The sequence below is a fragment of the Microcebus murinus genome, chromosome 8, assembly GCF_040939455.1.
Source record: "Microcebus murinus isolate Inina chromosome 8, M.murinus_Inina_mat1.0, whole genome shotgun sequence".
Lineage (NCBI taxonomy): Eukaryota > Metazoa > Chordata > Mammalia > Primates > Cheirogaleidae > Microcebus > Microcebus murinus.
In genome coordinates, this window is record NC_134111.1 from 19,216,870 (window position 1) to 19,241,654 (window position 24,785).

At 35.6% G+C, this 24,785-nt stretch overlaps 1 protein-coding gene and 1 pseudogene across 1 annotated transcript in view; one reads left to right on the top strand and one right to left on the bottom strand.

Moving 5' to 3' along the window:
• The window catches only part of DARS1 (aspartyl-tRNA synthetase 1), an 85,749-nt gene that overhangs the window by 55,574 nt on the left and 5,390 nt on the right, over positions 1–24,785 (bottom strand). The window contains exons 3-4 of the mRNA XM_012740094.3: positions 24,506–24,598; positions 7,768–7,870 (exon numbers count right to left, since the gene is read on the bottom strand). Of these exons, the coding sequence (XP_012595548.2) occupies positions 7,768–7,870; positions 24,506–24,598 (196 nt within the window). The remainder of the gene's footprint in view (positions 1–7,767; positions 7,871–24,505; positions 24,599–24,785) is intronic.
• On the top strand, positions 11,360–11,996 carry LOC142872343 (nucleophosmin pseudogene; annotated as a pseudogene).

Below are 24,785 nucleotides of genomic sequence, written 5' to 3' on the forward strand. Positions count from 1 at the left end.
CTGAAGGCGTGCCCAGCCTATACTGAATTTTAATTCTAGATTAAGTCTATTAAACATTATAAATAATATTTCACGTGCAATAAAAATCCTGTGTCAAGGTGGAGGGGACTTTTTCCCCATGATCTTTCATCTCAAAAACATATGGCACTTGCTACAGATGTTACTAAAGAGTATCCCATCATTATTCACATAATCTACTCAATATACCTAAGATAAGGATGGAAAGTGAGCTGCATAACCTTTGCATGAATAGTGGTTTTTGGCTTTTATTTCACATCATTTTAGGGACCAAAGATTTACAATAAAGGTCTAAAATACATTTAAAAAAATCCATATACTGGTATATGCTATTACTTGTTAACAGCAGAAATAAACTTGGAAGTTAGAGGCCAGGTGATGAACAAAATTATAATTTGGGGTAATTATAAACTCATATTTTCCTAAAGTATGTCAATTTATTTCTCCCTCCCCCAAACAAATAAACAAAAAAAATCAATAATGGTGAAAGAGACATTATTTACTTTAATAGTTTTCCCATTTGCCTATTTACATATTCTAATATCAATAAAAACTAATTATTAAAATTTTAATACTTATAGAAACTTAACTATTAAAGGTTTTCAGCAAAACTAGCAACAAATTTGTTAGCTTTCTAGTTGTCGGAAATAATTTGTTGACTCTTACTATACTCAATGAGAAATGTACTCACAGATCTACATAACTGCACACATTCAAATTAATAACTTTTAAATCTTCACAAGATTAGTTAGAAAAGAGGCAAGCCACAACATTGCTACACTCCAGTTCTTCAAATAATGCACCAACATAAAATGCTTCAATGTTCGTCGTAAATTAAATGTACAATTCACTGAGGCAAAAAATTGCAAAACACTCAAACATAAGAAACAATATATTTGCTGGTTAAATCAAAATAGCATCCAAAAAACAAAAATTAGGTAAGTATTTTAAATATAATAAGCTACCTTTTGATAATAAAAATGTTGGTTTCAATTCTAAGGCAAGCACAAGCTTTGTTTATAGGTCAAGTAATTCTTTCAATTACAGTGAATTGGTACCACACTAGATCTGACTTTTATATTTCCCAGGCAAGTAGAAATAACAATGTTTAAAGAGTCTTAGCTTAAAGAATATAGTTAAGACAAGCAAATAGTAAACAATTTATGAAGTCACATGGCTTCATAAGAAAACCAAAGCCAGACAGTAGTACTTAAAGACTATTGCTATAGGAGAAAAGAGATCTCAGCACAGAACTGGGCTCAACTCATAATATAGTATGGGCAAGTGGGAATTTGTAGCCAAAAAGTAGGGAGGGGATCAGTAGATGGAAAATTACTAAGAGGAGACATTAGGGGTAAAAGGGGATTCTGGCTAAACAGACCTAGCAGGATTCTTGCTGAAGGCAGGCCACAGTGATCAGACATCACAGGGCAGGGGAACAGGGAAGATGGCAGAGGCTGAGGAATCTGATTAGACAGGGAGGGTGATCACATATAGGGTGGAGAGGGGGTCCAGTTAAAGTAACTTAGCAGAAATCTTGCTTAAATTGAACAATGTAGAGATGAACAAAAAGTCAGAAAGTAGAAGCTTAGTCAAAGATTGAAAGGAGTCTGAGTAGAGGCTGGTCAATGAGAGACTCTCTGTCACTAGCTGATGGGATGCCAAGCCTCTGGGATCTCTGGACCTCTTTTACACTCAGCGGTGCACTGGAGCTTTGCAAAAATTAAATCATTCTAGTAGTTCTAAGATGGCTTATTTTATGAGCTCACTTTTCTTCACTAAAACCCCAAGAATTTGGAGTCCAAAACAAGTGTGGTGAAAAGTTTGCATAATATCATTCACAGGGTGGGGAACCTGAGGTCTTAGGGCCACATGTGGCCTTCTGGATCCCTGAGTGCAGCCTTTTGACTGAATCCAAGTTTTACAGAACAAATCTTCTTAATAAAGGCATTTGTTCTGTGAAGTCTGGATTCAGCTGAGGGGCCACATGTGGCCTTGAGGCCATAGGTTCCCCACCCTTCTGATACTACTATGGAGTGGAGTAAAAAATGTCAGCGCCCTCAGCAATTAGTTAAATTAGTTTTAACATGTTACTTAAATACCCACAAATATACAACTAGTATAAATGCTCATGCTCATAGCCCTTAACTTTAAAATCAAAATAAAATTTTAAAGAAAATAAAAAATTCAAATTAATATTATTTACAGTTTTACTAACAATTGCTAATATTTATTATGTAAAGATTGTTGCTTCAGAGCAAGTTCTACATTTAATCTGTTTCTATATTTTGACTTGAATACTAGTAATATGAAAAATATCTGCTCAGTTATATAAAACATTAACTTTGAGGTAGGTTTAGAATATTTAGGCCTCATAATTAACCAAAATTCTACAGAGAGCAATTAAAGAATGACAATTTAAATAAAGTATCATGGATCATTTTATAAAACTATCTTGCCCATGTGAAAGTTAATAATGTAGCATTGTTAATTGAAATTTATATCAGAGCTGGGCACATGGTGGCTCATGCCTGTAATCCTAGTACTCTAGGAGGCTGAGGAGGGGGGATTGCTTGAGTTCAGGAGTTCAGAGACCAGCCTAAGCAAGACCGAGACCCAGTCTCTACTAAAAATAGAAAAAAATTAGCTGGGAATAGTGGTGAATGCCTGTAGTCCCAGCTACTTGGGATGCTGAGACAGGAGAATTGCTTGAGCCCAAGAGTTTGAGGCTGCTGTGAGCGAGGCTGACGCCACAGCACTCTAGCCCCGGCAACAGAGTGAGACTCGGTCTCAAAAAAGGGACAAAAAAGAAATTTATATCAAATGGGCTATCAAATATCTAATCTGATAACCACTAGAACTAGAAATAGATGCATTTTTCCTTGCATGGAAACTATTATACCATTAGTGATCTGCTGCCCCTGTATAGACAAAAATCGGATTCAACACATGTGCCTGAATGGTACAGGCTTTTTCGAGTTTTGACTACTTAACTATCAAGTACCACCTGGTGACCCAACTTGTTCAGCATGTGTCTCTATTCAAAATATGGTGAAACCTTCATTCATATGGAACATGGGTATCATTTGGCTTCAGCCGGCATGAACACAACTGTAAATGAGATAGTAAATGCTGATGAAGCATTAAATTCACATTGCAGTTTTCCATTGTGAATTGGTCTTTAAGATGATATGGAATAAATACCCTTACATAACTGTAAGATTACTATCAAAATGTATGCTAAAATTAAAAAAACATATAAAGAGAAAATTCCCAGCATCCTAAGAATATAAATATGTGGATCCCTAAGAAATGAACAGAGAAATCAATTAATGAGGATCATGAAGGGTATGGACTTAAGCTAAGTGACAAAGAATGAAGACTTAATGAAGAAAGCCAATGCCTTTAAAATAAGAATTAAAGTAAGAGAGGTCATCGCAGGCATGGAGAATCTGCCCCATCTGAAGAGTATGGACTGGAAAGTAATGGGAAATAACACTGTATTGGGAAACCAGCAGGTAGAATTAATATTGGACATGGTTAGAAGTCAGAAACTAGCTTTGAAAAAGAAACTTCTAGTTGGTTATGGACTTAAGGCGGGAGCAAAAAGAGCATTTTCCCCCAATAAATATTAGTTTAGTAAATGATTGGACTATTTTGTCCTAACTCAAATAACATGGGAAAAATTATAAACAACACTAAAAAGAGACAAAAAAATTCTGAAGCCAAATATCTTAAAAAGCTCAGTTGAAGAGACAAACAGAAGACTTTACTCTCAAATGTTTAAAAATTTTTTTAGTAAATAATTACTTTCATTCTGATGCCATACCGGAAAATTGAATAATCCCTCCCATGCTTAAAAACATAGAATGTCCATATGAACTGAGGGTTTTTGTAGTATGGTGTAACAATAATGAATATAGTTAGTGAATAACAACAACAATAATAATAACAATAGCAAACATAGTTAGAACACAGAAAGTTAGAAAAATTCTTCATTTCATGTTAATATCAAATAGAGGAATTTCTTTTTTTATTTATGATTCAACAATAACCATACACCTTAGATTCTTGTTTTATATAAGTGTCAGTGCATCAACCAGTATTGTCAGAGCAAGTGACCTCAAAGCAATGTGTATGAAAGCTATCTTAACTTTGTATTCACAATGGAGTCAATGCACACCCATTTAAAATAAAACACTGTTTATGTTAAGCCTACCCAGTAAGGATAATTTTCCAAAAAGTGACTTCGAAGGATGAAGAAAAAAACCCATAAACCTTTTCCCTAAATAAATTCTAAAGAACGTTTAGAATTTATATGACTTCACTTGATTTATTATTATTCATGAATAGAGCAGGTAACAATTTTCAAAATAAAATTTTTCTGTTTTCATTTTCTTCTTTAAAATTGGTACTTTCAATATAAATATCGCACTGCTAAGTTTCTGTTAGAAAGGATGTGTGCCTTAGACTTCTACTACCAAGAATGATCAGGATTTGTGAACTACCTTAGAAGTATAGTCTAAAACCAAACAAAAAACACAAGCTGATTGATCCATCTGGAGCATGAGATCATGTTCCTAAGAAAATTATTAACCAACCACAAAAATTAAAAACCCATTATTTTTCACCAGTCTTAGCCATAAGAATTTCCCTTTTTTACAAGGTAGTAAAAGCCATTAACATACCTAGTCTTAATTAATCAGCCTTAATAAGTGCCAAAAGTTAAATAACTATAATCTACATACCACATGTTGAGCCTATTGTATAAAATTGGCTCCATTCATTTGTAGACAACCAATCAAAGGCTTTTAAGATTTGCAACAGCTCAACCTTTTCCCCCAGGTTGCTTATCACATAAAGTTCAATTTTTTCTTAAGAGACTAAAAATAGCTACATGCTCTTTGCTATTAAAACAATCAAGTCACAACTTAATTGTTGATCTTGAATTGATCTAGATTTTGATTGAGTTCCACTTTAGGAGTTATAAAAACCAGGCTAAATTATCTGAATTCTTTCCTTGTTTAAAAGAAAGATCATCCTTATGCCATTCCATTCGGATGAAAGCCTTTCTTTAATTTATATATTACTGGGGCATTAGTGAGTTCAGTTTTGTTTGGGAGACCATTTGCAAGTAGCTCATCCAGCTGGTAAGCTTTGGTTGACATCTGATAGTCAATTGCTCTTACTTAGTTAAGTCCTAGGAGTTTCTGAAAAGACCCAAAATAATGAGAATAACTTATGTGTGGACTACTTTAAGGTGTCTACTTCTAAAGACATTTCACGGATTCGATTTGCATGGATCAATTGTCCACTTATAAGTAAAATGCCTCTCAGTGAATACTATGAATAAGTGGGATTTTAAAAAGATTTTTATACCAGACTCTTTTCTTTAGGAATGTAACACTGAGATTATAATGCAGTTTAATGGGAAAACATATTCTCCATAAAACTGTTAGCTTCATATATTACTTTACAGAAACAAATTAATACACAAAAGACAAAAACCATAAAGGTAATTTTTTATTGACATGATGTTGACTTTTGCAATATTTTTTCAGTATATTTGATAGGATTCAGCATATATGTCCGTGGTTTTTCCAGGGCCATCTTTTTTTCTTTTATAGTAGGCTCTATAGCTTTCTTTCTTTTTTTTTTTTTTACTTAAAAAAGGTGAATTTTATGGTATGTGAATTTTATGGTATAACTCAATAGTTATTTTAAAAAACGACATAAAAAGTACTGGCTGTGTTGGTGCTGACCATTTGTACTAGCACATTAGGCACATTTCCCCTTCAACACCCCCCTAACTCTTAAGAACTTGGCCTCTACTATCTTCCATTTTTTCTTATAATTTTTTTACAGTATGCATATTTTATAGAAATAGGAGGTAGATCCACATTTTAAAGGGAGAGAGAAAAGAATCTGGACTCTTAAAATAGAAACTTCGCATTCAAGAACACTAATACAGATTGGCTGACACCCTGAAAGACTGGCTATCTGTTTTACTGTGGGCCAGTCGACTTCAAACTCAGGAAAACCCCCAACTTCAGTCACAGAGGGAATGAGCAGTAATAGTAGCTATTGTTTACAGGCCCAGCCCTGTGCTTAACCCTGTGTCTATCTTCTCCAGCAATAACCTTGCGTGGTGTATGTTATCACCACTTTATAGACCAGATACAGTTTACATAGCTGAGTCCAAGACTGCATATAAGCTCTTCTCCAATAACATGAACACTACCTGAAAGGCAAGGCCCATTGAAGGTTGAGCAAGATGCCACCCTGGTGTTAACAGTAACAAATTATAATAAACTCTGACCCAGAAACTGCTGAAGAACAGGGTCTAATATTTACTGGTAAAGGGTAGATATTCAAAGATGACCCAACTTCTATTGTTGTCTTGTGTAGATAAGTTTATTTCTAGGGACCAAGCTCATTTACATTCTACTTCATACGGTACACATTAACATTAAAAGGTACATACAAATGTACCCCACAAACATATACCTTCACTAACTGGGAGAGAGAAACAAGCAAAACTAATTACAAGAAAACACAAATAGAAGAGATGAAAGTGGCAGTCTCTGGGCAGCAGGACTGGGAGATAGGAGAGGTGGGGCTACCATACTGTAAGCAGTACTATTACCACTAAATTCATCAATGAATTGATATAATTCATGGCATTGAAGTGTTTAAACCTGAGTGCAAGTAATATTATGATATAATAAGACTGAAGTTGATTAATAAATATTTAAACCAAAACCAGCTGTTTGAGCATTCACTATATGTAAAACACTGTGCTGGGAGATCAGGAAGGGCCCAAATATTAGATAAATTTTTAGTTTCTAATTCTGAAATTCATAATTCCATCTATATTAACCCATTTTGGAAAGTATACATCAAAAGAGCAGAGATCTAAATAATCAATAGAAAAAATATAACATTTACGTTGATTGAATTTTCTTTTACACCTATGAAATGATTTTATTTCTTAAAATGTAAAGACCGTCAATTTTCCCATGTCTTCTTAGATCATCATGGAAATAAAATTTGTATTAAATTGAGAAAAGCATGAACAAAACTAGCCACACCCCCAACTGCCAAGAAAAACTACTCTTATTACCTTAGAGCTACAACACAACCACACTTCTACCTCTATATCCTGCCTCTTTCAAGCTGAACAAAACAATGTGCTTCTACAGGAACTCTAGGCCAGATAAGACTTTTAGAGGGGGAAAAAAGCATTTTTACCTTTTTCTCCCCAAACCTTTTTGGTGTCAAAGTTAAAAGTTGTAACATGTTACATTTGTTTTACTTCTTTGGGGAGGGAATAATTTGCAAAACTACATTATTTTATATACTTTTATTATTCAGTTAGAAAACTTGTTGCTCAATATGCAAATCTCAAACTGGGGAGAGAGGGAGGAAATGAAGCTCAACAAACACAACAAAATAAAGTTGCTCTGCTATGTTGAGGCTGCCAGGCTTTTTGTTACTCTACTTGAAAGTAAATGTGACTTGTCTATAGAGAGTGCTGCTTCAGCAGTTCCAAATGAATTTCAAGCTTGTGCTCCATATTTTCTCTTTTGTAAGTTTAATGTATTCAGCAACACTGAACTGACAATTTAAATAACTACATTTTTAAACAAACGAAGCATTGATGTTAATGTATGAAAATGGTCCAAACCCCTGGGAGTCTTGGTTCCCACCATTGTTTATTCTGACAACAGGATATAATTGCTTACTTACTTGGCAGCAAATTTAACCATCTGCTTGCTTGCATGGTCTCCCACTGCCACAAGAGCCTGGACGTTAAACTGCTGCTGACGTAGGACTAAGAAGCACTGTTTCCCTGAATAAGACAGAAAGAATACAAGTGTATTAAGGACATGCTACTTCAGGTTTTACAAAGAAGGAAAATGCTCTCTACTTTAAAATTGGGCCAAAATTTACTATATTCATCAGACACATACACATGTGTATCCATTTGATTTCTAAAGCCAAAACCCTCATATTCAACTGACAAGTCTTAAAGAAACCCAAGTTCCTATTATAAGTAACAAAAAAATGCTTTTAATGTGTTATAAGAACACAGGCAAATAACTACTTTAAAAAAATATTCTAAATCAAGAAAATTATTTTGTTATTGCATTTATAAACAAATTTCAAATAACTTCAGATCACTTTCAACATTCATTCAAAAGCTAGTATATACTACAGGCAAGGCACTGTACTAACTACCATGGATATTTCAATAATGTAGACACAAAAGTGCTAATAAAGTGCTTAATAACAAGGACACAAATGTTCTATGGTGATGGTCCATGTATAGAGTTCTTCCTATCAAAGTGCACTTAGATTGACGGACTAGTTCCTTTCTATTTTCCTTTATCACCTTCCTAATCCTTCGTTTTTTATAATAGTTCCACCACTTTTTTTAAAACTCTACATAACTTACTTTGTCTATAAAAAAATCATTCTAAGAACTATAACCAATTTCCTTTTTATATATCCTGAGCCTCTTGATTCCCTCTCTTTTCATAAAGAACTGACATTCCTTATTCTTAACTTTCTGAAAAATATCACTTATAATATATTTTAGTTACTAGTTATCCTGTGACATCCATCCCTTTTCCTCCAATGCAAATCCTTTTAAAGTCTCTGAACAAATCCTGGGAAATGACCACTTTTCACATCAGATTGTTTTGTAAAACATAAGATGATTACTTATGTATATGTGTGTGTATAAATATATATATGGTTTTTTTTTTGAGCTAGGGTCTCGCGATGTTGCCCAGCCTGGTGTCAAACTCCTGGCCTCAAGTGATCCTCCTCCATCCTCAGCCTCCTGAGTAGTGGGAACTACAGGAACCCGCCACTGTGCCTAGCTGAAGATTTTGGTTTTTAAACTGAGAATTATCTTCTACATTAAGAATCACCCTTGCATGTTTGGGGGATGGACATGCTTGAAGCTCTTACTCGAGGGGAGAGGGGGGCATGGGCAATATAATTAACCTTAACACTTGTACCCCCATAATACGCTAAAATAAAAATAAATAAATAAAATTAAAAAAAAAACAGAATCGTCCTTGCAAAAAGAAAAAGAGAAAAGAAAGCAATAATGTAAGCAGACTTACAGTTATTACTTTCAACATACACACAATTTGAAATGCAAATCAGATAGCAATTGCGAGCAAAAAAAGCCAGGTTGCAAACAAAGTATTGACACAGACATAATCTATTGCCTTCGAAGTCAGGTATGATTGACAGGTTTTTAATCAACAAAAAGACACTTTCCCTTTTCTTTTTGAGTATGATCAGTCACAAAATATATTATCCTAGGAACTACTACTAACTTACAGCCAGACATCACCCCACTTAGAACAGAATGGTAGCATGAAATGGAAGATGCATACAACAGCGCTGGGCTTAGCCACCATTTAGTCAGAGTACTTTAGCTGCTCTAACAGTGCAGACACAGGCTGCACAGACTCAGCTGTCAGCCAGTGATGAACTCCAATGCTACACAAAAGACCTAGAGAGAGAATGGAAAGCTCTAAAGGACTTACAAAGAGTGGGCACAAGAAAATGTCTATAGGTCAGCACTAGGGGTTAACATTTAGAGTAACTGTTTAGTGAAAAAAATAATAAAAGCTTTGAAATCAAAAGGCCTGGGATCATATCTTATCACTTCCTATGAAGAGGACTGGGGGAAAATTACTAAACCATTTTATGCCTCAGTTCTTCATTTATAAAATGGAAAACATGATAGTATACTACTCATGGGTCTCTTCTATAATCTTGACGATTTTACAGTATGTTTGAAATTGTAACAGACTCCAATTAATGTTAACTATTAATTATTATTAATAGCACCACTACTACTGGCTACCTATTTAAGGATTATCATTTCCATTTTACAGCAAGATGATTATACAGAAAAACTATGCTGGGTGCTGGGAACACAAAGGTAACTATTGGGTAGACACTTGTGATAGACTATTAGATGGAAAAAGGATGGTGAAATTATAAGGAATTATTCTGTTCTTTGTATTTTCTGAATTTTCTACAATAAATACATACTGCTTTTCTAATCAGAAAAAAATATTTTTAAGAGAACTGTACAGAGAGGTAAGCATGGAAGAAAGGTAGAGGCTGAAGGGAAATCTTGGCTAGGTTCAAGCAAAACTAAACACAAGCAGTAAGTAGAACCTAGGAAGGTGTAGGAGGCTTAAACACAGAAGCAAACATACCTCCTAAGATTTGACATGCCTGCCAGAGAGAAATAATGAAATCAATGGTTATGGGTGAAGTAAAGAATGCTCACTGTTCCCTTTAAATGTTTAATGTGTTTAATATTAATAGATGTAATTATAAAAATTAAATCTCTTCCTATGGAAAAAAAAAAGGCAACAGATGGGGGAAAAGGGGGTAAAGTAGTGAGACAAGTCCCATGAGCATACTATATTATAAACCTACATAGCACATAAAAATGTACCAGCACAAAAATAGTTAGATCAATGTAGTTTAAGGAAGAATTGAGAACAGACTCCATCAGATAAAAGAAATTCTAATTTTAGATGGAATTCAGGAGATTAAAAAAAAAAACCAACAAATAAAAAAACAAGTAAAAAATGAAACAGAATATTGAACTGTACTATAGAAGAGGTGAAAACCTTAGTGTTTAAAAATGACAGCATGTCTATATAAATAAAACATCAAAAGAACAATAACACTCTGGGAAAAAAGTGTTTACTGAATAGCACATAACCTATACATAAAGATCTTAAAGATTTATGAGAAAAGAACATTGAGATCTAAATAGATAAATGAGCAATAGACCAGAACAGATAATATGACAGAAAAAGAAGAAAACTACAGTAAGTAAAAACAGTATAAAGAAAAAATGTTACTGGTAATGAAAGTAATACATGTTGAAGAAAATAATGACGACACATTATTTACCTCTCGAACGTGCAAAGAATTAAAAAAATATAACATTATCCAATGCTTGGGAGAATTAAACAAAAATGTTCCTTTATAACCTTCTCATGGCCCTGGTGTGATTCCATCCTGTATGGCTGTTCTCTGGAGCAGTCATGTATCTCCGTCTGCCTTCTTTCCTACCTAAGTGTGTGCCACCACCCCAGGGAAGATTTGATGGACATGGACATGAGCCCCCTGAGGCCCCAGAACTATCTTTTCAGTTGTGAACTAAAGGCTGACAAAGATGATCACTTTAATGTGGATAATTATGAAAATGAGCACGATCAGTTTAATAAGAACGGTCAGTTTGGGGGCTGGTACAAAGGATGAATTGCACACTGCTGAAGCAGAGGCAATGAATTATGAAGGCAGTCCAATTAAAGTAACACTAACAACTTTGAAAATGTCTATACAGCCAACAGTTTCCCTTGGGGGCTTTGAAATAACACCGCCCATAGTCTTAAGGTTGATGTGTGGTTCACCGCCTGTGCATATTAGTGGGCAGCACTTAGTAGCTGTGGAAGGAGATGCAGTTAGAAGATGAAGAGGAGGAGGATGTGAAACTCTTAAGTATATCTGCAAGGTGACCTGCCCCTGGAGGTGGTAGCAAGGTTCCACAGAAGAAAGTAAAATTTGCTGCTGATAAAGATGATGATGACGATTTTGATGATGAGGAAACTGAAGAAAAAGCTCCTGTGAAGAAATCCTTATGAGATACTCCAGCCAAAAATGCACAAAAATCAAACCAAAATGGAAAAGACTCAAAACCATCAACACCAAGATCAAAATCCTTCAAACAGGAAAAAACACCTATAACACCAAAATGACCTAGTGCTGTAGAAGATATTAAGGCAAAAATGCTAGCAAGTATAGAAAAAGGTGGTTCTCTCCCCAAAGTGGAAGCCAAGTTCATCAATTATGTGAAGAATTGCTTCCGGATGACTTACCAGTAGGCTATTCAAGGTCTCTGGCAGTGGAAGAAATCTCTTTGAGAAAATAGTTTAAATAGTTTGTTAAAATTTTCCATCTTATTTCATTTCTGTAACAGTTGATATCTGGCTATCCTTTTTATAATGCAGACTGAGAACTTTCCCTACTGTGTTTGATAAATATTGTCCATGTTCCATTGCCAAGAATCTGTTGTACAAAATGCCTGTTTAGTTTTTAAAGATGGAACTCCACCCTTTGCTTGGTTTTAAGTTTGTATGGAATGTTATGACAGGACACTGTAGTAGCAGTGGTCAGACATGGAAATGGTGGGGAGACAAAAATATATGTGTGAAATAGACTCAGTAATTTAAAAAAACCCTCTCTGATGGCAAGGCAAATTTGCACCATGCTTCTAAAGAACAATCTGGCAATAAGAATTAAAAGGCCTAAAAATGTTATCTTTGACATGTCTTGGAATATAGGTTAAGTAAATTAAGTATGAAAGACATTCACAATATTATTTATATAAAAGAATGAAAGTTCTATTATCATTTATTTCATATTTATGTAGTCTTTCTTCATTACTGGAACGGATCTACACATAACCAACACTATGGGCCCCACGCTTTCTGTGTTCAAAGTACTTCCAAATACTAGAACTCAATGGTCCACTTAAAAAGATTTCTGAAAGGCTCAGAACAAAAATCAGTACTAGTTTACCAGTAAATAGAACTATCTACTCAGACTATCTCTATCAAGTACTTTTGAGACCAAGCTTTTGCCATGGTTTAGTAAACAAAATTGTTCTTTCTCTGGCTTTGATTGGTGACACATTGTACTGTAATATTTATTATTAGTTCAATGTTTTACAAAACACTACCTTAAATATACTGAGAGATAAGGAGGAACAGTATGTACACGATCCTTTTTGTATGAATTTTTAAAAAAAGGATATGATTATGCTTATAAATGTGTATTTTTTTTCCTGGAAGGATATATAAGAATCAACTAGTTATTTTATAGGGAAGACACTGGTGAGATAGAGGAGATACAATTGTGAATTTTGATTTTTACCATACCTATATATTATTTTTTATTCTAAGAAGCAAATATATAATTTCCCAGTTTAGTAAAAAGTTATCACTAGGCCGGGCGTCGTGGCTCACGCCTGTAATCCTAGCACTCTGGGAGGCCGAGACAGGCAGATTGCTCGAGGTCAGGAGTTTGAAACCACCCTGAGCAAGAGCAAGACCCCATCTCTACTATAAATAGAAGGAAATTAATTGGCCAACTAATAGATATAGGAAAAATTAGCCGGACGTGGTGGCATATGCCTGTAGTCCCAGCTACTCGGGAGGCTGAGGCAGCAGGATTGCCTGAGCCCAGGAGTTTGAGGTTGCTGTGAGCTAGGCTGATGCCATGGCACTCACTCTAGCCTGGGCAACAGAGTGAGACTCTGTCTCAAAAAAAAAAAAAAGTCATCACTGCCTAAATTAGTATAGGAACCTCAAAGGACAGATTAATCAACTGCTACATATTATTCATCTTTCTTCTTGGAACTTTCCAACACAGAAGAGAGTTTATAGAAAAGAAAAGAAAGTCAATGTTCAAAACCACTGAATAAGTTCACTATTTTTAGATATTTTAAATTTACGTTGCATTTTGATTAAGTTTTTAGACAAGGCAGTTTATTTCTTAAATTTGCATAGGACTACCATTCTAGAAAAATGTAAAGTTGGAAATCTTCCTTTATAGTGCAGTCTTTATTTCTGAACTGAAGAACAAACATGGTAGGTACTCAGGACAAAGGGCTTACTCTCAGTTCCATTATGGTGATGACTCAGCAGTGAAGTAGGCCTTCGTTTGAGAACTAGGTTATAGATGTGGAGCAAATTCTATGTTTTCGTCTTTTTCTGCTGTCTTTTAACTTGCTAAACTCTTGAATTCATCATTTAGATAATGTATCTTAACTTCCTAACATTCAACACTAGTATTTTCTTTCATTTATATTAATCAAGGAATAAAACAACAAAGACCTAAACAGTTTAAAATATTTTCCATTTATTATTTCCCCCTAAAACGGTCTTGTGTGGATATAAGCTGGAGCTCCCACCTATGGTATTAAAAATCCTGAACTGACTACCAAAAAAACCCTAGCCATTCTGAAAATATAAGTAAGTTTTTAGGAAGAATAGTATTGAAAGAGAATTATTTTGTGCCAATGACTTCCACAAGGTTATGTACAAAATTCAAAAGGAACCACAGATTTTCCAATCACTCTTTCAATATACAGTCTTAAGCTCAAACACTTTCATGCTTGAAATTAACCATTTTTAGCATATCATTAAAAGTTTTTCTTTGCTCCTATCTAGAACACTTCACTTTTGGGAGGTTATACATAATGTTACTGTAAGAAATCTCATTTTAATTTTTAAAAATGTTGAAAACTCTGTCCTTAATTTAAGAAAAAAAACATGCAGACTTTTGTTATATAAATAGACTTATTTTGCATAACAGGATTCTAATTGTCATACTTTTGACACTGTAACTTTGATACTTCCACTTCCTTATTCATGGTTTCTCAAAGTTTTGCTCTACTTCAAATTGCCAGCATATATTATTTCTTTAAGTCCAGCTTTTAGTATGTTACTACTTCTGGAGTTAAAGCACAGGAATGAGAATGGGTCTAAGTAAGTCATATTTATTGATATAATTTTTCTTATGTAAGATATTGGAAGAAGGAAGTAGTTGCAATCAGGATTTCTACAAATTCACAGCATAAGATTTTATTTATTTTTAAAGATAATCTACATTTGCAGAAATCAAAAACATTGACAATCACTACTGGCAAGTGTCTCAGTTTGTTTTCTGTTGCTTATAACAAAATACCTAAAATAGGCTAATTTATATAACAGAAAATTATTTCTTACATTTCTGGAGGCTGGGAAGTCCCAAGTTGAGGGACTGCAACTTGTAAGGACTTTCTGTTGGTGTGAACTCTCTGAAGAGTCCTGAAGTAGTGTAGAGCAACATATGGCAAGGGGGTTGAGTATGCTAGCTTAGGTCTTTCCTCTTATGAAGCCACTAATGCCACTCCCAAGATAACCCATTAATGTATTTTTTTTTTTTTTTTTTTGAGACAGAGTCTCACTTTGTTGCCTAGGCTAGAGTGAGTGCCGTGGCGTCAGCCTAGCTCACAGCAACCTCAAACTCCTGGGCTCAAGCAATCCTCCTGCCTCAGCCTCCTGATTAGCTGGGATTACAGGCATGCGCCACCATGCCTGGCTAATTTTTTCTATATATATTAGTTGGCCAATTAATTTCTTTCTATTTATAGTAGAGACAGGGTCTCCCTCTTGCTTAGGCTGGTTTCGAACTCCTGACCTCGAGCAATCCGCCCGCCTCAGCCTCCCAGAGAGCTAGGATTACAGGCGTGAGCCACTGCGCCCGGCTCCATTAATGTATTAATCCATTCATGAAGGCACAGCCCTCATGACCCAATCACCTCTTACAGACCCTACCTTCCAACACCTCCACGTTGGGCATTAAGTTTCAACATGAGTTTCTTAGGGGACAAACATTCAAACCATAGCATTCCACCCCTGCCCCCCTTCAAACTTACATACAAATGTACTTATTCCATCCCCATAGCCCCAAAGTCTTAACTTGTTACAGCACTAACTCAAAAGTCCAAAGTCCAGAGCTCCATCTAGAGTCTGTGAAATCAAAACAAGTTATCTACTTCTAAGATACAATGTTTGAATGGGCATACATTCAAAAGGGGAGAAATAAGTCAAACAAAGTAATAACAGGCCCTAAGCAAGTCCAAAACCCAGCAGAGCAGACATTAAATCTTAAGTGTGAGAATCTCTTTTGACTCCCTATGCTAGCTTCTGGACATACTGGGATGGGGTTGGGTCCCCAAGGTCTCAGGCAGTAATGCCCCTATGGCTTTGCAGTGTGCAGCCCATATGGCTGTTCATATGGTTTGCATTCTGGTGCCTGAAGCTTTCCCAGGTAGGCCCTGCATGCTACCAATGACCTCACAATTCTGAAGTTCCAGTGGCAACCCTGCTCCCATGGTTCTACTAAGTATTACTCTACTTAATACCCATTATTAGTATTACCCTAATGGGGACTCTCTGCAGTGGCCTCACTTCCATGGCTCCAAGGCCCTAGTGGAGACTCCCTGAGGCAATTGGGTATTGCTCTAATGGGGGCTCTGTCCCTGCAACAAGTCTCTGCCCGAACCCCTAAGCTTTCAGCAACATCCTTTGAAATCTGCATGGATGCTCCAAAGCTTGTACAGCTCTTGCTTACTGCACGCCTGCAGAATCAGTACCACATAGACACCACCAAGGCTTACAGCTTGTATCTTCTTGAGTAGCAGTCAATCCACGCCTGGGGCTGCTTTAGTCACAGCTTGGGTGGCCAAGAAGCACTGTGATGAAATTGGAGAGCAGAGTCCCAAAATGACCCTGGGTAGCTAGCCAGTGGAGGGTGCCTTCGGCCTGTCCTCCAAAACCATTCTGGCCTCGTAAGCCTTTAGGCCTGTGATGGAAGGGGCAGCCTTGAAGATCTCTGAAATGTTTTTGGGGTCTCACATTGTCTTGAGAATAACTTCTGACTCCCTTCTATCCGTGCTAATCTCCTTGGGAAATGGCTGCTGGGCTACACCCTTGGATTCCTCTTCTGAACATACTTTTTTCACTTTTTATGTGGCCAGGCTGAGAGTTTACCAAATTTTCTGCTTTGCTTCTCTTTTGATTATAAATTTCATCTTCAAGTTATTTCTTCCCTCATGCAGCTTAATGTAAGCAGTTAAAAGTAGCCATACCGCAGTCGGAATGTTTCGTGGCTTGGATTATTTTTTCCACAAGATACCTTAGTTCATCACTCTTGAGTTCAGCATTCCACAAAGCCCTCAGGCATGGACAATTCAGCTAAGTTCTTTGCCAATTTATAACAAGGATGGGCACTGACTTCAGTGTCCAGTACCATGTTCCTCTGTTCCATCTGAAACCATGTCAGAACGGCCTTTATTGGCCATATTTCTATCAGTATTCTCATTGTGACCACTTAACTAATCTCTAAGGAGTTCTAAACTTTCATTAGTCTTCTTGTCTTCTAAGCCCTTACCAGAATTTAGGCTTTTTCTAACTTGTTATTCTAAATTCTTCCAGCCTCTGCCTATAACCCAGTTCCAAAGCTGCAACCATGTTTTCAGGTATTTGTTACCAACAACACCCCACGCCCGGTACCAATTTTCTGTCTTAGTCCATTTTTTGTTGCTTACATATTAGAATACCTGAAACTGGATAATTTATATAAGAAAACAGAATTTACTTTTTATAGTTCTAGAGGCTGGGAAGTCCAAAGTTGAGAAGTCACATGTGGTGAGGGCCTTCTTGCTGGTGGGGACTCTGTGGAGAAAGTGGTACTGGGATATACTTGTAGGATTATAACTGAGTATAGCCTTTTGGGAGGCTAATCTGTTATTAGAAATTTTAAATATACATATGCATACCCTTTAACCCACCAATTTCACTTTTAGATATCTATCTTAGAGATATACTGCCCCAAGCAGACCTATATCCAGTATCATGGAAACATTTCCAAGAGACCCTGTTAACTGATTTTAAAAAGTTGAAAAGTAATATGTAAAGTACAATAAAACATACTAAAAACATACCCCAAATAAAACTCTGTGTGTGCATACACATATTAAAAACAGATTTACAAATACACTGAACAAATTAGTAAGAGTGAATGGAAAAGGCTAGTGCAGGCCGGGCGTGGTGGCTCACGCCTGTAATCCTAGCTCTTGGGAGGCCGAGGCGGGCGGATTGCTCAAGGTCAGGAGTTCAAAACCAGCCTGAGCAAGAGCAAGACCCCGTCTCTACTATAAATAGAAAGAAATTAATTGGCCAACTGATATATATATAAAAAATTAGCCGGGCATGGTGGCGCATGCCTGTAGTCCCAGCTACTTGGGAGGCTGAGGCAGAAGGATCGATCGAGCCCAGGAGTTTGAGGTTGCTGTGAGCTAGGCTGACGCCATGGCACTCACTCTAGCCTGGGCAACAAAGCGAGACTCTGTCTCAAAAAAAAAAAAAAAAAAAAAAAAAAAGGCTAGTGCAAAGGATACATAGTAGAGAAGAAAAAAGGGAATATCACTATTTCTGTGTTCTTTGAAAAATTCACATGATGGCATTAATGTATTACTTGGGTAACTTACGTGTCACTTAAAAGCAAAATAGGATTTTCCAGTTAAAAGTGATAAAAACCAGATTATGGATGTAAAATGCCAAAAAAAATATAACTCAAAGTTAAATAACAGTATACTAAAAAAATGCCATCTATACTTTTGCCAAATTGAGTTTATTCCAAGAATCCAAAAATGGTTCAACATTAAGAAATCCATTATTATAAATCACTACAATTACACACAGTTGATTCTTGTTATTTGTGGCAGTTATGTTCTATAAAGTTGCCACAAGACTGAATTAGGGAATATTGAATCATTACTCATTGGGGAAATACAAGGTTAGGTTCCTTCAAGCCTATGGACAGTTTTGTCAACCGATCAATACATAATCTTGTTTTGTGTGTGTTTCTGTTTAAAGATACCTTATTTAATATATATTGTTTATTCATTAACATTTAACTCATGGCTAAGGGCACTGTAACTCATGCCTGAACAAAGCTTATCTAACACATGTATTTTCTCCAAAGGCACAGCACAGCATTCTTGTGTTTACGAGCATAAGAAAACACTTTAGCAGGATACTTGGGGGTCATTTTAAAAGGCAAAAATCAAGCTGGGTACGGTGGTGTGCCCTGTAGTGCCAGCTACTTGGGAGGCTAAGGTGGGAGGATGCCATGATGCCAGGAGTTCGAGGCTGCAGTGTGCTATGACTGTGCTTGTGAATTAAACCATTGCACCTTATCCTGCACAACATAGGCAAGACCTGGTCTCTTAAAAAAAAAAAAGGCAAAAATGTGGCATTAAATAGACTGTGAAAAGGACATTTGTTTATAGTACAAAAGCTGAAACAAGAAGGAAGAGTATCATTGCATTTGACTTTAATTTGGAATGTGTGTACTGGGTGAGGCAAATTTTTTGTCACTGTAAATGTGCATGTCTGATATGACCAAGAATGACATCAGAATCATGCAAGAATTGATTTAGGGATTACAAATACATTTTAGACAGTAGGTAAATTTGTGAATATGAAATCTATCAACTGTATTTTTAAATTTTTTATTATATGAAAAATTTCAAACAAATACAAAAGCATAGTGAATGGTATAACAACCCTCTCTCTATATATACCGTGTTTCCCCAAAAATAAGACAGGGTCCTATATTTATTTTTCCTCAAGAAGACACCCTAGGGCTTATTTTCAGGGGATGTGTTATTTTTTAAGTATGGCACAGCAATCTACATTTATTCAAATATAGTTACGTTGTCTTCTTCTGGAACATCATCATAATTCTCCAAACCCTGAATTCCATCCTGAATTTCTTGCGACTCTATTTCCTTTAGAACCACTGGCCCCAATCTCTCATGTTGAGCAACTCATGGGGCAGATGAGAAGGGCTGCTCATCTTCTTTACTGCTCCGCAACGAAATGCATGGGTTGTGCAGATATGCTGCATAGCCACACCCATAACTAGGTCTTATTTTCGGGGTACGGCTTATATTGCACAAATGCTTAGAAATCCTTCTAGGGCTTATTTTATTGGGTAGGTCTTATTTTCAGGGAAACATGGTACATCACACAACACAATTATATTTTGAGGGGAAGAAATGCTGGGAAAAAAGTATGATAAAATTCAACATCTATTTCTGATAAACAGAAAACCTGGCCTAGAATAAAAACATTTTTAATCTACTTTTAAAACTCTGGCATTGTTTTCCAATGACATTTTATGTAGAACTCCCACAGTCTTTTAAAATAACTTATCAGAAGCTTAAATTTCTGCTGCCTGAAAAATTCTTCGTTGTGAGAATCCTTGCAGTACTAGAGAATCTACTAATTGTTGCAAAGAGAAACAAGAAATGAGATACAAACATTTGAAAGAAAAGGACAAAAAGTTCATTATTTGTAAAAGATACAACTGTCTACCTACCATCTCAGGTGATTCAATAATTATCAACTTATAGCCATTCTCATTTCAGCTTTAGCCCACCCACCTATCAATTCCTGTACTATATTCTGAAGCAAACCCTAGCCCTATTATTTTGTCTATACATATATAAGTATAAATCTCTAAAAGATGAGGTCTTTAAAAAAAAGTTACTACTGTGCAAATATCTCAACTGAGAAAATTAATTCTTCAACATATCATGTCAATGTTCAAATTTCAAAGAGTCTCAATTGTTCTACTTTTGTTTTTTTTTACTGTATATTTAAATCAAGATCCAAATAAGTGACTGGTTGAGAGGTGTCTTAAGTCTGTTTTAATCCATAGGTTTCCCCTCCCCTTATAATTTATTTATTGAAGAAACCAGGTTGTTCTTGCCCAGTAGTTTCTTATATTCTGGGTTTCACTGACTGCATCCCGTTATCATTTAACATATTCCTTTGTCCTGTGGTTTTGCTATAAATTAGTAATTGTACCCAAAGGCTTAATGAAATTTAGATACAATTTTTTGGGTAAGACTACTTCATAGGTAATGTTGGTGTTCTTCCATGAGTAGATCTATAATATTTCTGGTTATTTCTCTTTTGTGATGCTAGCAATCACTGATTATCAATGCCTAGATTATTTACTAGGGGCAAAATGGTGATGCTCTAACATTCTTTTTTCATTTCATTAGCTGGAATAGTTCTCTGAACAGATACTTCCCCACATCTACCATTTGGTTAGCCAATGATACACAATCCATACAAAAATGGTATTTACCAGTTTTCAAAATGAACTGGTTTCACTGGTGACCAACTAGGTTTTTTGCTTGCCATAACATTATTATAAACTTATGAATTTAAATATATCTGATATGTTTAAATTTACCTCAGTTATTGATACTCAAACTGTGCTATTTTTGGCCTATGGTAGCCACTTCAAATTGGTCCCTAAGTCCTTCCCATATGACCCACATAATCTTTTCTATCTTTTTTGCTACCTCTTGGGACAAGATATTCCAGGTTCACCTCATACAATTCCTGCCCCACACCTAATATCTGCTATTTCTTTAAGTAGCTTTAGTTTCCTTCAAGGCGAGATGGCATTTCAAAATCACAGTATGATATAATCACTCTGGAAAAGTTTGGCAGTTTTTTGTAAAGTTAAACATATACCTACCCTAAAACCCGGAAATTCCATTTAAGAAAAATAAAAGCATATGTGCACACAAAGATTTTTACATGAATGTTAATAGCAGCTTTATTCAGAACAGCCCCCAAATAGAAAAAGTTCTACTGGAATGTCCATCAATAGGTGTTTGGTTAAACAAATTATGGTATGTCCATACAAAGACCTATTATTCAATAATTATTAATAAAATGAACAAACTACTGATATCTATAACTTGTACAAAAGAGTACATATCATATGATTCATTTATATGAAGTTCTAAGGTGGGGAACTCTTTAACCATTCTTTAAAGAATTATCTCCCCTTTCATCAAGGTTACTTCAAGAAAGTTAGCCCCATTCACCATGCTTTCAGGAATAATTTCTTGGAGCTGGCCTTTGTGAGAGCTGGAAAGTGCGGGTCCGGGTTCCCCCTTCCCTCAGGCCGCTTACTCTCAGAGATGAGAAGTGCCCACCCGCCAGCAGGGCGAAAAGTGCGGATCCTGTTTCAGTCTACAATTATTGTAGACTGAAACAGGATCCGCAGTTTTCACCTCTTCTTCAGATTGATTCCATGGCTCAGCTGGGAAGGTAGGGCCTCTCTTTCCCTCAAAAAACTGAAATGCAAATAGACTTAGGAAAAAAAAATCTGTTCTTTTTTTTTTTGAGACAGAGTCTCGCTTTGTTGTCCAGGCTAGAGTGAGTGCCGTGGCGTCAGCCTAGCTCACAGCAACCTCACACTCCTGGGCTCCAGCGATCCTTCTGCCTCAGCCTCCCAAGTAGCTGGGACTACAGGCATGCGCCACCATGCCCGGCTAATTTTTTATATACATATCAGTTGGCCAATTAATTTCTTTCTATTTATAGTAGAGACGGGGTCTCGCTCTTGTTCAGGCTGGTTTTGAACTCCTGACCTTGAGCAATCCGCCCACCTCGGCCTCCCAGAGAGCTAGGATTACAGGCGTGAGCCACAGCGCCCGGCCGAAAAAAAAAATCTGTTCTTGTATCATAAAAATATGAACAGGAAAAGAACAATATACAAAAGAAATTTAAAATGTCTTACTCATCATGAAAAGAAGTTTAATCTAACCAATTAGTGAAATGCAAATTAAAGTAACAATGAATAAACCTGAACTTCACACAAATGGGAAAAAAATATATAAACAAATACTCAGAAACCATTAAAAAGTAATGATGCCTGGCAGGACTATATGCACAGGCATGAAAAGATGTCCAAGATAAAATGAAAAAGAAGTACAAGTTAAAAAATAGTACATTTGAGACCATCCTGAGCAACACAGGAAAACCTCATCTGTACGGAAAAAAAAAAAAAAAAAAATTAGCCGGGTGTGGTGGAACATGCCTGTAGTCCCAGGGAGTCCTACTTGAGAGGCTGAAGTAGGAGGATCTTTTGAGCCTAAGATTTTGAGGTGCAGTTAGCTACAATTATGCCACTGCACTCAGCTTGGGCAATAGTGTGAGACCTTACTTCAAAAAAAAAAAAAAAATACAAAGTACTGTAAAACTTTTAGCTCAAATACACCCCCCACACACACATTCATAAAAACAAATCTGAAAAGAAGGATTATAGTTGATTTTCCACTTTATACCTGATTTAATTTTACATTGAGTATTTTACAATAAACTGTTAATACTTCTATAATCCAGAAGAACAAATGTTTCTACTTTGCAAATTAAAAATACTGCAAATGATGATATAGAGCTGGTATATTCGTTCTTGCAATAGGAAAAAACTGTTTGGTTTTATTTAAAACAATTCTGAATATCATTTCAAACTTTTTCAGTGCCCTTTTATCACCTTAGGAATAGAGCAACAAGTGAGCTACACTTTGTGCTTTATTCTTTAGTTTTTGCACTGTTTGTATGTGTATTAGTTTTTAATTAAAAGGAAAAAGGTATTTCCATTTAATCCTTCCAAAATTCCTACTATCCATTAATTATTTATTGAGATAGATAGAATAATATAGACTTTATACAAATAAAAACTGCTATGAATTCCTAAATTAAAAATTTAGGAAAAACTTAAAAAAATTTTAGGAAGCTTTTAAAGCTATTAACCTTTTGTCTGTTCATAACAGTTAACATTCACAGATAGACTTTAACCCCCTATCAGCCTGTATCATCATTACAAAGTCCTTGCAATTTGTTTCAGATTTTTAGGAAGGCACTGTCAGTTAAGAGACCAAAATAATTTGTCACAAATGGAAAAAAAAACACTAGCAGATTCCAAATCCAAATCTCTGAAACGTTTCAAAAATCCAAAACTTTCTGTGCACCAACAAGATGCTCAAAGGAAACACTCATTGGAGCATTTTGGATCTCAGATTTGGAATGTTCAACTGGTAATGCAAATATTAAAAAAAAAAAAAATCAAAATCTAAAAGAATTCTCGTCCCAAGCATTTCAGATAAGGGATACTCAACCTGTGTATTTGTTTGCTTATGTGATGCTTTATAATTGTTTTCTAGTTTCTTAAAGTACATGCTGATCTCAATTACAGTGAGCTACTGGGCAGTAAGTATAGGACCCAGAAGACAATGCTCTATTATATGTATATAAAACACCTTGTTTAGTATTTATTTATTCATCTATTATTCAGTAGGGTTCTTATTAGGTGTTGTTTGTGCACCAAACAAAGAAATAAAATAAGCAGTAGGACCTTCCAGGAGCCTACTACATGAAATAAGATATACAAAAAACTATAATGGAAGGCAAGTAAGTTAACTGTCATACTCATTAACATCACTTAATTATTGAAGGCTTACTTTGCACCAAGTACAGTGCTAAAGGCATTGTAAATATTACTACATAACATCTTCTAAGCTAGGTTTTATTACATACTCATGTTAAGAGAAAACACTGAGGATGGGAAAGGTTAGGCAATTTGCCTGGGGTAACAGATTGTAAGTGCAGATCCAGGATTCAAACAGATCTCTCTCACTCAAAAGTTCCTGTTATAACCATGAGAACCTTCTCAAAAACTCTCTTCACTTAAATAATTAAACTTTTGAGAGATGCTAGAAATGTAGTTTGAAGTCATAGGTTTCATCAAAGTCTTCAGGGGCAAATCATTTTTAACGATGTCTTACAGGAACCTAAAATTGATTAACCATAGCCTAATACTTTACAGTGATTTAAGAAAGAAAACAATTCTTTTGTCTTTAAAGACAAATACTTTGCGAAGAATTTATAAGACCAAAAATACAGAGTTCTTACCAAAAGGACTTCAATCATTAAATCAATCTTACCTTTAGCTCTGCTCGTGTGAACTCTTGCACGTATCCAAACAACTTCATCAGCTCTTTGTGCAGTCAAGTCTCTAACCCGAACCAAAACTCGATCTGCAAAAAATAGTGAAACAATTTTTAAATTCAGCATATACAAAGAAATCACAATTTTTTCTGACAGGTAGCATAAGTACTTGGTATCATCTTAAATTCTCAATCTTCAACAACAATGTCTTATCACCTTCCATATACAATTTGCCTCAAGTTTTGTGAATTGTACTTTCTAAATATATCTCAAAAA